The sequence below is a fragment of the Diceros bicornis genome, chromosome 14, assembly GCF_020826845.1.
Source record: "Diceros bicornis minor isolate mBicDic1 chromosome 14, mDicBic1.mat.cur, whole genome shotgun sequence".
In the NCBI taxonomy this organism is placed as follows: domain Eukaryota; kingdom Metazoa; phylum Chordata; class Mammalia; order Perissodactyla; family Rhinocerotidae; genus Diceros; species Diceros bicornis.
This window is the reverse complement of record NC_080753.1, coordinates 28,159,785-28,173,361: the sequence shown is the minus strand read 5'-3', so window position 1 is coordinate 28,173,361 and position 13,577 is coordinate 28,159,785. Positions and strand designations below refer to the sequence as shown.

The 13,577-nt window shown below is 52.6% G+C and overlaps 1 protein-coding gene across 2 annotated transcripts in view; it reads right to left on the bottom strand.

Moving 5' to 3' along the window:
* The window catches only part of CPNE5 (copine 5), a 91,340-nt gene that overhangs the window by 41,655 nt on the left and 36,108 nt on the right, over positions 1-13,577 (bottom strand). Inside the window, exons 4-9 of one of the 2 annotated variants that reach the window (XM_058554482.1) lie at positions 9,643-9,746; positions 7,933-7,972; positions 7,657-7,733; positions 6,427-6,486; positions 4,323-4,373; positions 3,963-4,026 (exon numbers count right to left, since the gene is read on the bottom strand). In XM_058554482.1, the coding sequence (XP_058410465.1) occupies positions 3,963-4,026; positions 4,323-4,373; positions 6,427-6,486; positions 7,657-7,733; positions 7,933-7,972; positions 9,643-9,746 (396 nt within the window). The remainder of the gene's footprint in view (positions 1-3,962; positions 4,027-4,322; positions 4,374-6,426; positions 6,487-7,656; positions 7,734-7,932; positions 7,973-9,642; positions 9,747-13,577) is intronic. The other variant, XM_058554483.1, reaches the window with a different exon arrangement.

Sequence of the window (13,577 nt, the reverse complement as noted above, 5' to 3'; positions counted from 1 at the left end):
GCTGAAATGAAATGAATACATGAGCAGGCTGGGGTACCTAAGGGATTGGGGGATGGCTGCAGTGTGAAGCTTGACTCCCTTGGCTGGTGAGAGGTGATGGACACTCTTGCTGGTGTGTGCAGGGACCTGACTGACATGCTATCCTGAGCCAGGAAGTCCTGATTCCAGAGAGAGGCAGGTCTGGGCGCCTGGCAGGCCTAGGGGAAGCCAAGGGTCTGGGAAGGGAAGGGCAGGAAGCTGCCTATTACCTGCATTGGCAACACCCCCCTGCGCCCCCCCCCCCCACCGCCTCTCTCTAGAAGCCCAGCCTGCTCAAGGCTATTGGTCCACAAAGACCACAAGGCCCATGGCTGCTCCATGTACCACAAAGGCTGATGGCTTCTTGGGTGTAGGAAAGACTCCCTAAGGATTAGGAGTCCAAGAATCCCAGCAAATTCAGGCCACTTCAACCCATCAACCTCTCTGCATCTCTAAACCGAGGTCACTCACACCTCCCCAGCCCCCAGCCCTGGGGTGAGAACCAAACAGACTGTAAATATGCGAGTCTCGTCAACTATGAGGACTATGCAAATGGTGGTCAGCGTCACACAGAATAACAATAGTTTACTGCTGAGCATAATTGTCTGGTGATTCAGAGGCCCTTCAGAAGCCACCATTGTCAACATCAAGTACCACTGAATAGTATTTTGGATCAAATTCTGATGTTTGGACCTTTCTTGGTATTTCTTTTTTTTTTTTTTTTAAAGATTTTATTTATTTATTTTTTTCCCCCAAAGCCCCAGCAGATAGCTGCATGTCATAGCTGCACATCCTTCTAGTTGCTGCATGTGGGACGCGGCCCCAGCACGGCCGGAGAAGCGGTGCGTCGGTGCGTGCCTGGGATCCGAACCCAGGCCGCCAGCAGCGGAGCGCGTGCACTCAACCGCTAAGCCACCGGGCCGGCCCTCTTTCTTGGTATTTCAATTCCAGATGAGCGAGGCTTTTCTACAACCTCTCACAGCCTGCCGGTGACCCGCTGGGGTCCACTCATGCTTGGCTGGGCCCAGCGGCCCGCCCGTGCCCTCCCCAAGGATGAAGGGAGGGTTTGTCTACCTCGGCAGAATGTATGCCTTTGAGCAGGATGCCCTGCTCCGGTGAAAAGCTGTCTCTCAGACTGCACCCTCTTCCTTTGATCCTCCCACTGAATGCTGAGCCGCGATGACAGAAGCTAAGCCGTTCAGAGGTAATTATTTTAATTCAGCCAGATGCTGGGGATTAGTCTCTTTTCCTTGCAAGTGTTCTAGGGAAAGTTAGGACTCAGCCAAAGATGCCCCAAAAGAGAAGGGGCTGACAGTCTCAGGAGGAAGGAAGGGAGCCCCGCTCCCCCAACAGCTTAAATGAAGGAAACTGCTGCCCTCCCTGGATGAAGGAGAGGAGGGCGGGGTGGGAAGGAGGAAGAGGGAGGGGCCTGATAGGTATTAAACACCGACTGTTTACCAATCCCCGGAAACTAGGCCAATAACAGCACCCAGCACTGTCTAGAGCTTTAGGATTTCCAAAGCACTTTCACTTACATTACCTTATTTAATTATAAACTCGGGAGGAAGTCACCTGCTGAGCTAGAAGCTTGGAGGAAACTGAATTTATGCTCCAAGGAACACAGATTCAACCTTTCCCGGGCACCCACTAGGAGCCAGGCACCTGTTGGGCATGTCGCCTCATGATCTCCTTTAATCTTCACAGCAACCCTATCGGCCCGGAAATACAGGTGGAGAAACTGAGGCTCAGGGAGCTTAAAGAGAAGCCCTGTTCTACACTGCAGCTGCGTTCTCTCCCTTGTCTGAATTCCAGCAGCGTCCGGATCCTCAGCACACACAGGAGTTTTCATAATCATCTGCTACAAAACATTTGGTCTGTACATCGGGGGAGGTTTATTCCTGCCGTCAAGTTCCTCTAGACCCACTGAGCTAAACAGGCAAGTAGAGAAACCAGAACGAGCAGTGGCTTATGAGTTAATCTGATCATTGCTATACTGTCCTATCGATTCTGTGTCTTATCCTCCAACTGGAAGCCCCTGAAAGCAGAGTTGAGATACCACAGCCTAGTGGTTAAAGACTCTAGCTCAAGAACCAGACTGCCTGGGTTCAAATCGCTTCTACTCAGTGGCTGTGTGCCCTTGGGCAGGTCACTTAACCTCTCTGTAAAATGAGGACCGTAATACATCACATATTATAACAGGCCATACTACATATTACATTATATATTATAATACATCAGATAAATAGGTCGACACATGTGAAGATAAGTTGATACTTAGCACAGTGTGTGGCTCAGAATAATTGCTCAATTAATGTTGGCTAACACTACTATACCTCTATACTAGCAGTGCTCAAAGTATGGACCAGGAACCCTGGGGGTTCCAGGAGACCAAAGCTATTTTCATAATAATGCTAATAAGACATGGAGTTTTCTAGAGGTTACCGGACAGTGATATCACAACAGACTGACTGCAGAAGCAGATGTGAGAATCCAGCTCTCTTCTGTTGAGCCAGACATTAAAGAGATTTACAAAAATGTAAAACAAGGCCGTTCTTCTCACTAAATGATTTTTGTTTTGGAAAATATAGTTATTTTTCAAAAAAGATGTTATTTATGTTAACCTGTAATGGGTTAAACTATTGTTATTTTTTTAAAAATTAACACAAAATTTTTTTCTCAGTTTTAATATCTAAGATGGCAAATATTGATAGCTAGTGGGTACAATAGTTGCACTGACTCCCCAAGAAGGTCAGAAAGTCTTGTTTCTCCTCTTCCCTCCCTCCGCTGAGCTGGACCCGGCCCCAGTGAAGTGGGCAACCACGACATGAGGTCAGCCCACCTAGAGAATCCCCTCCAGGAGGGCAAGTTCCCAGGGTGCGGCTCCACCCAGGCGACCTGCACCTCTTCCCTGGGTCAGGAGGAACCCCTGAAGCTGGGTGCCCAGGTTACCCCAGGCTTGGTCTTGTGCTCATACTCTGTCGCTGCTTCCCTCTCTTCTCCCTAGGACCCACTGCGTTCCCACCCGTGGCTCCTAATTAACCTGAGAGGCATGCAAGCCCGGATGGTTTGGGGGAATGAGCCCAGGATTTAGGATCAGGCTGACCTGGATTGGAACCCTGACTCTGCCACTTATTGTCCTGGAACAGATGATCAGCCTCTCTGAGCCTCATTTTCCTCATCCATGAAATGGGAATAACAATAGTACCGGCCTCTTAGGACTGTCGTCAGGAGCAGTGATAACTTACGTAAAATGCCCATCACTTGACAAATAATAACCACCATCGTTACTATATTTTATCATTATTATTAGCCATGGGGTCCCCTGAGCCCCTTCTTGGTGTGCTCAGCTACCCCTTCAGCTGTCCCCATCTCCTGCTTCTCCAAAGTCCCACAGAAGAAGCAAAACCAAGGGCTGCCTGGGATTGCAGACTCTGGCTTCCCAACACACACACATACCCACACTCACACTCACACACACACACACACACACACACACACTAACCACACTCTCTCAACCCCATGCAGGCTGTCACCTTACTCCAGAGCTAAAAGTGAAAAATGACAACTAAATGCCAAGTGCCCAGGCTCCAAGGCTGACAAGGCCCCGCTGCTGCCAGCACTGGTGCCAAGGTCATCTTGGCTCAAGGACATGTGAGCGGTGGCCGTGATGGGAGTGGAAGGAGCCCTGGCGTGGGAGCCAGGGGGCCAGGGCTCCCAGCCCAGCTCTGCTGACTATGGGCAAGTTCCTTCCCCTCTCTGGGCCTCAGTCTGTTCAGCTGTAAAAATGGAAGACGCCTTCTAGCTCTGACCTTATAGAATTCTGTGACAGCCAGGTCAGACTGAGGAGCCGTGTCTTCATGGTCCTGGGGTCACAGGGAGGCCAGCCTGCCCTCCATCAGTGCCCCAACCCTGCCCCCACCAGGTCCTGTCCCTCTGCCACTCACCCTACAGTTGCTGAGCTCCTCAGCAGACAGGATGATGGTGCCACATTTCTTCCCTGGGACGCCACTGGGAGAGGAGAAGATGAAAGAATGGAGAGTCAGACAAAGACAGAGACACAGGCCTGAACACTCCCTGCATCAGCCCCTCCCCATCCTCCCCCCACCCCCACCATCCTGCAGATCTGCCCAAAGCCCCTGAGAAGACAGAGTCTCCTGAAACACTTGAGGCAGTGTGGCCTAGTGACTGCTTCCTGGGCCAGGCCCTCAAGCCTGCAGCTATCCCGCCCCCTGCTCCCAAGAGCCTGCCAGGAAGGGCAGTGTCTACAGTGAAAGTCCTAGAATTGGAAAAGCATCCAGACTCACCCGGAGGCTTCCAGACCAGTGGTTCTCAAACTTTCCATCCAAAGACCACTTCTGTGGGCAAAAGACCTCATGGGCTAGCCACCCCACCCTGCACCCAGCTGACCCCCAGAGTCCCAGAACATTCCAGCTCTGAGCTGCTCTGATTCATGGTGGGAGGGAGAGCAGCAAGAGGGAGCAAGGCAGGAAGGCTGACATCCTCTCGGTGGCAGCTTGCCTAGGCTCTCTCCCATGGCCACCTCCCCTTGAAATCCTTGGCTGGGGTCTCTCTGGGAGAGAGAGATCCCGGCCAACCAGGAGGCTCCTCAATGAGGTGGGCAACCACGACATGAGGTCAGCCCACCCAGAGAATCCCCTCCAGAAGGGCAAGTTCCCAGGGTGGGGCTCCACCCAGGGGACCTGCACCTCTTCCCTGGGTCAGGAGGAACCCCTCCCTAGACACCAGCCCATCCCACTCTGATGTTTGGGACTAACCCAGGGGGGTCCCAGTGCAGCCAGGGGCCACTGGGAGGGAGAAGAAAATGTCAGGTTGTCCAGCAGCCGCGTGACTTGGGGCTCATTACTGCACCTCTCTGAGCCTCAGTTTCCTCGCCCATAGATTGGGTGTGATTGCAGCATCCATTTTACTAATGTACACACACAGTGCCTGGCAGAGAGAAGGCTCTCAAGGAGTATCGTTTTCTCCCTGCCCTTTTTGCTTCACAAATGTGCAAAGCCGATAAAATCCAGCCCCACCTCAAGCCAGCCTCGGGGCCACCAGCATGCTGTCTGTGGAACACACTTTGAGAACCACTGATGGAGCTCTTCCCAGCGCCAGCTCTTGGAGGGAGAGGCTCCCAAACAGAGGAGGCAAGGGAGGAAGGGGAGCCGGCACCCCGGGGGCTGATGAGACAGCCCAGATCTCTCCAAATCAGGTGAGCAGACAGGGGCCATATCTGGAGGTTCCCCTGCCACAGTCAGGTGGCAGTGCCTGCCAGCTTGTCCCCCTAGACATAAGCAGCTGAGCTGAGTGCCCCAAAGCCCCTCCCACCGCTGGTCTGGCCCTCCCTGGTAGTAAAGATATGAGTTGTTTGACCGGGGAGATAGAATCCTAGCACCAGCCTCCTCCGCCCAGTGTTTCTGCATCTGTTCCTCCCTTTGCCTCTGAGCCCCTCTTCTATTTCTGATCTTTCCTTCCCTCCTCTCCAGCCCAACCTGCTAGGCCTTCCTTTCTCTCCCTCTGCCTCCCTCCCTCTGGACTTTCTCGCCCTCCCTCTTGGCTGCTCTCTCTGACTTCTGCTCCCTCTCCCATTGCTGCTTATCTACTCCCATTGTAAATTAGCATCCACACCCTTCCTGGGCTGTGAGCATCCCTGGGTCCCATGGAGGCCCCATCCCACATCTAGCTGATCTGGGGGCCAGTCCAGCTGCTGGGACCCTGACTCCCGGGAGCCCTCAGCAAAGGCCAGTGGAGCTCTGCTTACCCAGCCAAAATGCTCATCTGCAGGGGGCACCTCTGGGCTGGTCCCCCAAGGTGTTGACTACCCTGCCCCCCGCCAGGGTGAGTCCAACCAGGAAAGAAGGAGAGGGAAGGAGTGGGGAGGGTCTGTGTTGCCCACGTTTGCATGAGGCCAGCCAAAAGCAGATGGTCAGGGTTGGGTCCGGGGGAGCAAGGCTGGCCCAGCGCAGCTGGTGAGCAAATGCAACAAGTGAGGATTTAGCTGAGTCTATCTTGTGAGGAGGAGGCTGAAATCCAGCAGTGGAAACAGTGGGGGGAAGGGGGATGAGGGGATAAAGAGAAGGGCAGGAAAGAGGGAGAGAGGTGGGAGGTGGAGGAAACCTTCCTGGAAAGGGCCCCTAACTCAAAGCCCCACTCTGCTCCCTAAAGTCCCATGAGTCACTGGGGCTGGGGATGCCTGAGCTCTAGCCTGGATGGGGGAGGGGCCAGCTGCAGAGTGGCCCAAAGTGCCTGGGCCCTTGAGGAGGGACCCAGGACCCTCTCTATCCCCCTGACGAGAGCTGAATGCACAGTGGCGGAAGCAGGGACCAGGCCCAGACTCTTAGGCCCCCTCTGCAGAGCTGGCTGGGTGTCTGAGGACTCCAGGGCCAGAGATGTCTGGTGACCTACCCGTTAGAAACAGCTGGCATGGGTTTGCCTGTCCTGGAATTCAGGCTAAATGCTCCTATCCTGTGGAGAGAAGAGAGAGCATGCCATGAGCTGAGTACCCCTGTCCTGAGAGGCCAGAGCACTTGGCATCCAGATTCTTGGAGACAGGCTTCTATTCTGGATCAAACATCAAAATAGGACCGAAAGCCACAGGCCAGAGGAAAGAGAAGTCTTCTTCCCAAACCTCAGTGGTTCTCAAAGTGTGGTCCCTGGACCCACAGTATCAGCATCCCCTAGGAATGTGTTAGAAATGTACATTTTCAGGGCCCAGCCTGGACCTACTGGATCAGAACCTGGGGAGTGGAGCCCAAAAATTCCGTGCTTTAACAAGCCAGCCTCCAGATGACACCGATGCCTGCAGGAGTTCGAGAACCTCTGCTCTCCTTCTTTGAGCCTCGGTGTGTGGGCTGTGAAATGGGGGAACTGCTGAGAGAATCACATGGGATCACGGAAGCAAAACACTGTCTGGCCCAGAATAGATGCCCAGTAAAAGGGAGCTGTTCATAGGTCCAGCCAGGGACACAACTAGACTTAGACACATGAAACCTTCAGTGGGGGAAAGGTCCCCCTCCTTCACCAACACCCAACATCTCCTAGATCCCGCCTGCCCTTTAAGGCTCAGCTCACTAGCCATCTCCTACCCGAAGTCTCCCTCAATCCCCCCAGAAGGTGTTCCCCTCCACCAAAGGTGGACCAGGGACACACACTCACTCTGGGGGCCCCAAATTCTACAAGCTTCAGAGTCCCTCTCTAACCTGGGTTTGCTCCCTGTTGTCAATAAATGAGAGTTATTATCATTATTTTCTGTGAACCCAGAGGAGGAGATCTTCTGGGGGGCAGGGAGGCCTTTCTGGGGTCCCTGAAGTTACCACACAGTTACTAGGGGTCAGAGACAAAGGCCTGGGAGAGAGACCCCCGCAACAATAACACATTCTGCAGTTATCGATCATGGGGAGGGGACAGCATCCAGTGTAGACTTGGCAGAAGCAAGTGAGGGGTTGATGCCCAGCCCAGCCTGATGCCCCTTTCCTGCCCACCCTGCCCTGTGGGGTCTCCTTATCCCTCATCATCCATCATGACTGGCCGACTGCTTTGCCCCTACCCTGGGCCAGCCCTCAGCAGGGGTGGGTGAGAAGTTGGCCCGTCACTGGGGAAGCAACCCAGGCAGGCCCCACTCCCCTCTACACTTACATGAGGGGCTTCTCCAGGCGGCTCCCGGGGGACCCCACAATCTCTCCAAGGGTGCAGAAGGCCTGGCCCAGGAAATCCTGCATCAGGGTACAGAAAAGACCAGTGTCACCCACTCTGCTCTCAGCCATCCCACCACCCCCATCACCCCCCCGGAAGTGCGAGAGCTCTGAAATAACAGCATGCAGCATCAGACTGCCACACTCGGTGTCACAGAGACTCAGAGTTTGGTATTTAAGAGACTTTCAGAATCTCTGGGTGGTCATGGGCGGGACTCACGTGTTTGGATAAATCAGGACTCTTCGAGTCAACGTCGTACCTGCAGGGAACACAGAGAGATAGGGAAGGCAGCCGAGGCGGCCTGCCCAACCCTATCTGGGCTCTTGAGCCAAGTCAGGACCCCTGCTCCCCAAAAAACAGGCTCTGACACACTGGATATTTCTGAGAGTAATGGCTGGGAGGCGCAAATAGGAGCCTCCTGAGTGCTGGACATGCTCTGTGTCCTGATCTGGGTGGTGATTACACGGGTGTACACAGACGTAAAAATGCATCACGGAGTTTGCGCACTTCACTACATATATGTTATACCTCATTAAGAATTGAAAAAATAGGGGCCGGCCTGTGGCGTAGCGGTTAGGTGTGCGCACTCCGCTGCTGGAGGCCCGGGTTCGGATCTGGGCACGCACTGATGCACCGCTTGTCAGGCCATGCTGTGGCGGCGTCCCATATAAAGCGGAGCAAGATGGGCACGGACGTTAGCTCAGGGCCAGTCTTCCTCAGCAAAAAGAGGAGGATTGGCGTGGATGTTAGCTCAGGGCTCATCTTCCTCACAAAAAAAAAGAGAAAGAAAAAAAAAAAATCCAAAAATAAAACTTACTCTGACACTGGCTGGTTCACAAGTGGCTGAGCCACCTTGCCCTTCACTGCCTGTTTTCGCATCTTCCCAGCTAAGACTCAGCTGCCCGTGATACTCAATACTTTGCCTTTGAGCTTCCCTGATTGTTCCACCTTTCCCAGCCTGCCCTTGGCCTGGTCACTCAAGAAGGAGGTAGGCATTAACACCGTCACCTCGGCCAGCTGCAGACAGGCTGATCCCGCAGCTGGTCACCTCCCTTCACCTGGAGCCCACTCACCTGGAGCCCTTCCTCCAGCATCCTCCCCACTCACCCCGCCATTCTAGGCCAGGATGACTCCAGCTGAGGGGCAGTCATTCTCGTACCAGCCCCCTACCCTGCGGACTTCTCTCTCCAAAACGTCACTAGACGCCTTCTCTACAACAGGCTGTGCTGACTGCCCTCAGCCTCAAGTCCTCCCGTGACTCCCTCTAAAGTCATTTCCTTCCACTGCATTTTTTCCTTTGCTCCCCCAGGCCCCAGACTCCCTTTTTCCCCACTCTGTCCACAATTCTCCGGGACACAGTCCTTTCTAGCCACCCCACATCCCGTAAAAAAAAACACAACACTGCCCCACCTGTTCAGTAGACTGAAATCCACCATCATCCTTACCCTCAGGAGAGGGGCCCTCTGCATCTCTGTGATGAACACGCAGATGCCTTGAGCCCCATCAGCCTGGATACCTCTGTGGGAGGGGAGAGTGGAGGGGACCCTCTCCCAAACAAGCTTGGACAGAGGGAGAGGTCAATGGGGATCCCCCGGTTACCTGCGGAGAAAAGGGCTCCCCAGAGGTAGAGCTAGAGTTGCCCCCAAGATCTTTCCTCAACCACCCCCCCAGGGCCAGGTAGCTTGCTCAGTGCTGCCCACACATAACTGAGACAATGGGGGGGTGGGGGGGCAGCTTTGTTGCCTCTCCCTACCTCCTTTCCATCTCCTGATGAGGGTGGGGCTGGACTTCAGTTAATTGTCACTTTTATCCCAGGCCAGCCCTGGGCTTCCTCTAGTATCACAGCTCCCCCACCCTCCCTGGTAAGGGGATCTCCTGTATCCCCACCTCCCACCAGTGGTTCCTCCCCCAGCTCCATCTTCCACTTACAGGTCAAAACGGAGGTTCTGCTTCTCTTCAAAGAAGTAATCCACAATGAATTTGCGTACAAAGTCAGGATTGAGCGTATTGTCGATGACTTCAGTGCGTCCAAACTGCAAGAGGAGATGGGGTGTAGACCTCGGGGCCAGGCTGGTGGGGCAGGGGAGCACTGGGCTGGGAGCCCCTCAGTCCTGGCCCCGGTAGTAATAGAAGCCATGCCTCTCCCAGCTCCTGGCCCCCATCCCCTATCCCCAGTCAAGGCGAGAGCGCCTACATCTAACAATGGAAACCATTCGTGTTGCGGCTCCAATCACCATCATCAGCTTTATTCTCCCTGTCTCTCTCTAGGCTCCACCCAAGTTGGATGGTTTTGATACCTGGACCCCTGAGCAGGCCCTTTACTTTCCCACCTCACTGCCTTTGCCTATGCTATGTCCTCCACCTGGCCTCCCCTCCTCAGCCAGTGGCATGTCCTCCATTCCCTCAAGGTCTATTATTAACGCCGCCTCCTCCAGGAAGCCTTCCAGATTCCTCCAGCCAGAGTGTTTTACTTCTCTGTAAACAGCCATTGAACTTGTGCCTGCCCCTATGCACCGTCCTCTGACTGATTCCACAGTTAGGTGTGTACTTATTTGATGCTCCAATTATAAATGCAAGGGCAGAGACAGGAACTGTGGGATCTTTTAAGATTCCCACTTCTGATATTCATGCCCTTGTATAATCCCTCCCCTTGAAGGTGGGCTGGATCTAGTGACTCATCTCTAATGAATAGAATAGAGCACAAGGTTGTTATAAACCACTATGACTTGTGTCTTGGGCACCCTCTCTTACTCTCTCTTGCTTGCTCACTTTGAGGAAGCCAGCTGCCGTGTTGTGAGCTGCCCTGGGGAGAGGCCCATGTGACAAGGAACTGAGGGTGGCCTTGGGCCAATAGCCAGCAAGAAACCACGGCTGTCAGTCAGCCATCCCGAAGGATCTTAATCCTACCAACCACCACTGAGTGAACTGAGAGGGGGATCCTGCCCAGCTGAACCTTGAGATGACTGAGGCCCTGGCCAACACGCTGACTGCAGCCTTGTGAGGGACCCTGACACAGAGGACCCCACGAGCCTGCAGCCAGATTCATGGCCCTGTTCTTTAAGTGGCTACACTCTGGGCTAAGGTGTTACTCAGCAATAGATAACTAATACAGAGACTTAACCTTCTTGGTACCCCCTGCAGCTCATACTCTAGGATTTTGCACACATTAGACCCTCAATAACTGAATTCCATTAAAGTTCCCAAATGACTTAAGGCGAGTCACTCCCCATTTCTGGGCATCGGAATTGATTGAAGGGTTTGTTAAAACACAGACTACAGGCCTCATTCCCAGAGGTTCTGATTCAGCAGGTGTAGGGTGAGACCTGGGACTCTGCATTTCTAAAAGGGCAGGTGATGGCCACACTGCTGGTGCAGGGAGCTCCCTTTGAGAACCACTGGGCCAGACTGTGGTATAGGGCTCTGGGAGTCTTCTGGTGCCATGCAGGAGGGCGGGGTGGGCACGGTTCCCGGCCATCAGTTCCATCAAAGCAGCTCATTTACATCTGTTCAACACACTGGGCATTTTCAGTGAGATTTTGTTTCAAAAAGGGGCATGAAGCTAAAAGCTAAAGCATAAAAGCACTGTACTGTGCTCCCTGAAGGTAGAGAGCGAGGTTCCCCAAAGTCGACAAGACAGGCAGATGCACAATAAATATTTTAAATAAGTTGTTAATCTTTCCTAATATATAAACATGTTTTTTTGACCTGGGCAGTAATTGCCAAAATAAAAAATTAATCCTGAGTACTAGTCCTCCTTGATGGGGCTCTGCAGCCCAGAAAAACGCCCGCGCGTGGGCCCCTCTCAGGTGTGGTGGGCAAAGCCCAGGTTGTCCAGGGCATATCCTCGTGTCCCCTTCCACCCTGAATTAAGTTAGAAACCTACAAAGAGAACTCCTGCCCAAGGCAGCGTGGGGTCATCTGAGGAGCGTGAGATTTGGCGCCTTCTTGCCCTCATCGCCTCCTCTGATCAACATCTCGTTCCTGTCAGTTCCACCAGCTAACTCTCTCTCCCATCCCCGCCTCCTCTGCTGTGGCCTTGCTGGGGCCTCATCATCTTCTCGCCTCAACCACTGCAGCAGCCTCCTAATGGGCCCCCCATGTGGGCCAATTGCTAACGCTTGAAGACTCAGCTCCCCAGGAGTCCTGCTCTCCAGCTCCCCCTCCCATCCGCTGTGCTCCCATGTTCCTCCTCACATCCCTATCACGGCCCTTAGCACATCCCCTGATGACAATCTATTGAGGCTCTTGCCACCCACTAGACTGAGTTTCGCAAGCAATGGGAGGATCCAAGTTTCCCTCATCTCTGCAGCCCAGGACCCGACACAGTGTTTAACAGAGTCACAGGCTCACAGTTGCGGATGATTACTGGGCCAGGAACTGTGCTAAACATCTTACACCGTATTACCTTATTTAATCCTTTCATGGTAGGCTTCCCCATTTTACAGATGAGAATACGAAAACACAGAAAAGTGAAGTAATTTGTCCAGAGTCACACAGCTAATAATTGCTGACTTCAAGGCACAACCCAGGCAACCTCGCCCACGTTCTCTAAGCCGTGTTGCTCTGCTTGTAAGGTCCCGAGGGCAAGGACGGCAGAAGCTCACTGCTCCCAGGGCCTGGTACACGGCAGGTACTCAGGAATTGCTGAATGAAGTAAGGTTGGATGAGTGGGTGAGTCCCAACTTCATCACAGCTAATCGTGTGAGCCTTTCCAAGCGTCAGTTTCCTCATCAGAAGAGGAGAATAACACCACTCATCCTGCTTACTTCTTAGAGTTATCATCCAATTCAATTGCACTATTAATTCAACAGTTTTCAAGCCCCTACTGTAGGCCAGGCAGTGTGCTGGGTGCCGAGTTACCAACATAACCAGAACATGAATCCTGTACTTAAGGACTTCTCTGTCACAGGTGGGACAACTCACAAATAGCTACAATACAGTGTGATAACAGTGCTAACAGAGCTTTATACGAAGGTCTACTGCAGGGTCCTCCCCCTGGCTGCACATTATAATCATTGGGGAAATGTGAAAGATATTGAAATGTACGGCCCAAGGGCAGGCTGGCCAGGCCTGGGCAAGGTGAAACAATCAGGGAAGGTCAAAGGCAAAGTATTGAGTATCATGGGCGGCCGAGCCTTAGCTGGGAAGATGGGAGAACAGGCAGTGAAGGGCAAGGTGGCTCAGCCACTAATGAACCAGTCAGGGTGTCAGAGCAAGTTTATTTTATTTTTTCAACGGATTTTGTTCGGTGGGATGCAATTGATGATTTGATTACTACCCTGTGGATATTGACCAATTTTGCATCTATTTGTAAATTCATTTCAGCATCTTGGTTGCCTGTATGTGTGTGTGTTGTTTGAATTATTTGTTTTTTGTTTTTTGTTTTATAATTTTATTTATTTTTTTTCCCAAAGCCCCAGTAGATAGTTGTATGTCATAGTTGCACATCCTGCTAGTTGCTGTATGTGGGACGCGGCCTCAGCATGGCCAGAGAAGCGGTGCATCGGTGCACACCTGGGATCCGAACCCGGGCCGCCAGCAGCGGAGCGCCGGCACTTAACCACTAAGCCACAGGGCCGGCCCTGTTTGAATTATTTGAACCAGTTGTAACATCTTACTAGTTCCCTCATTAATTAACAAGTTAAATAAATCTTTGCCATGTGTTCATTTTATGTTTCTCTGGGAGTCATGATTTTATGTTTTTAAAAAATGTATCCTTTAAGAGGAGCTTTTCAAAAATACCCATGCTGAGGCCCCACCACGGGCCAATTCAATCAGAACCTCAAAGGGTGGGGCCTGAACGACTGTTTTTAAAAAGTTCCCTAGGTGATTCTAATGTGCAGATGGAGTTGAGAACCACTGAC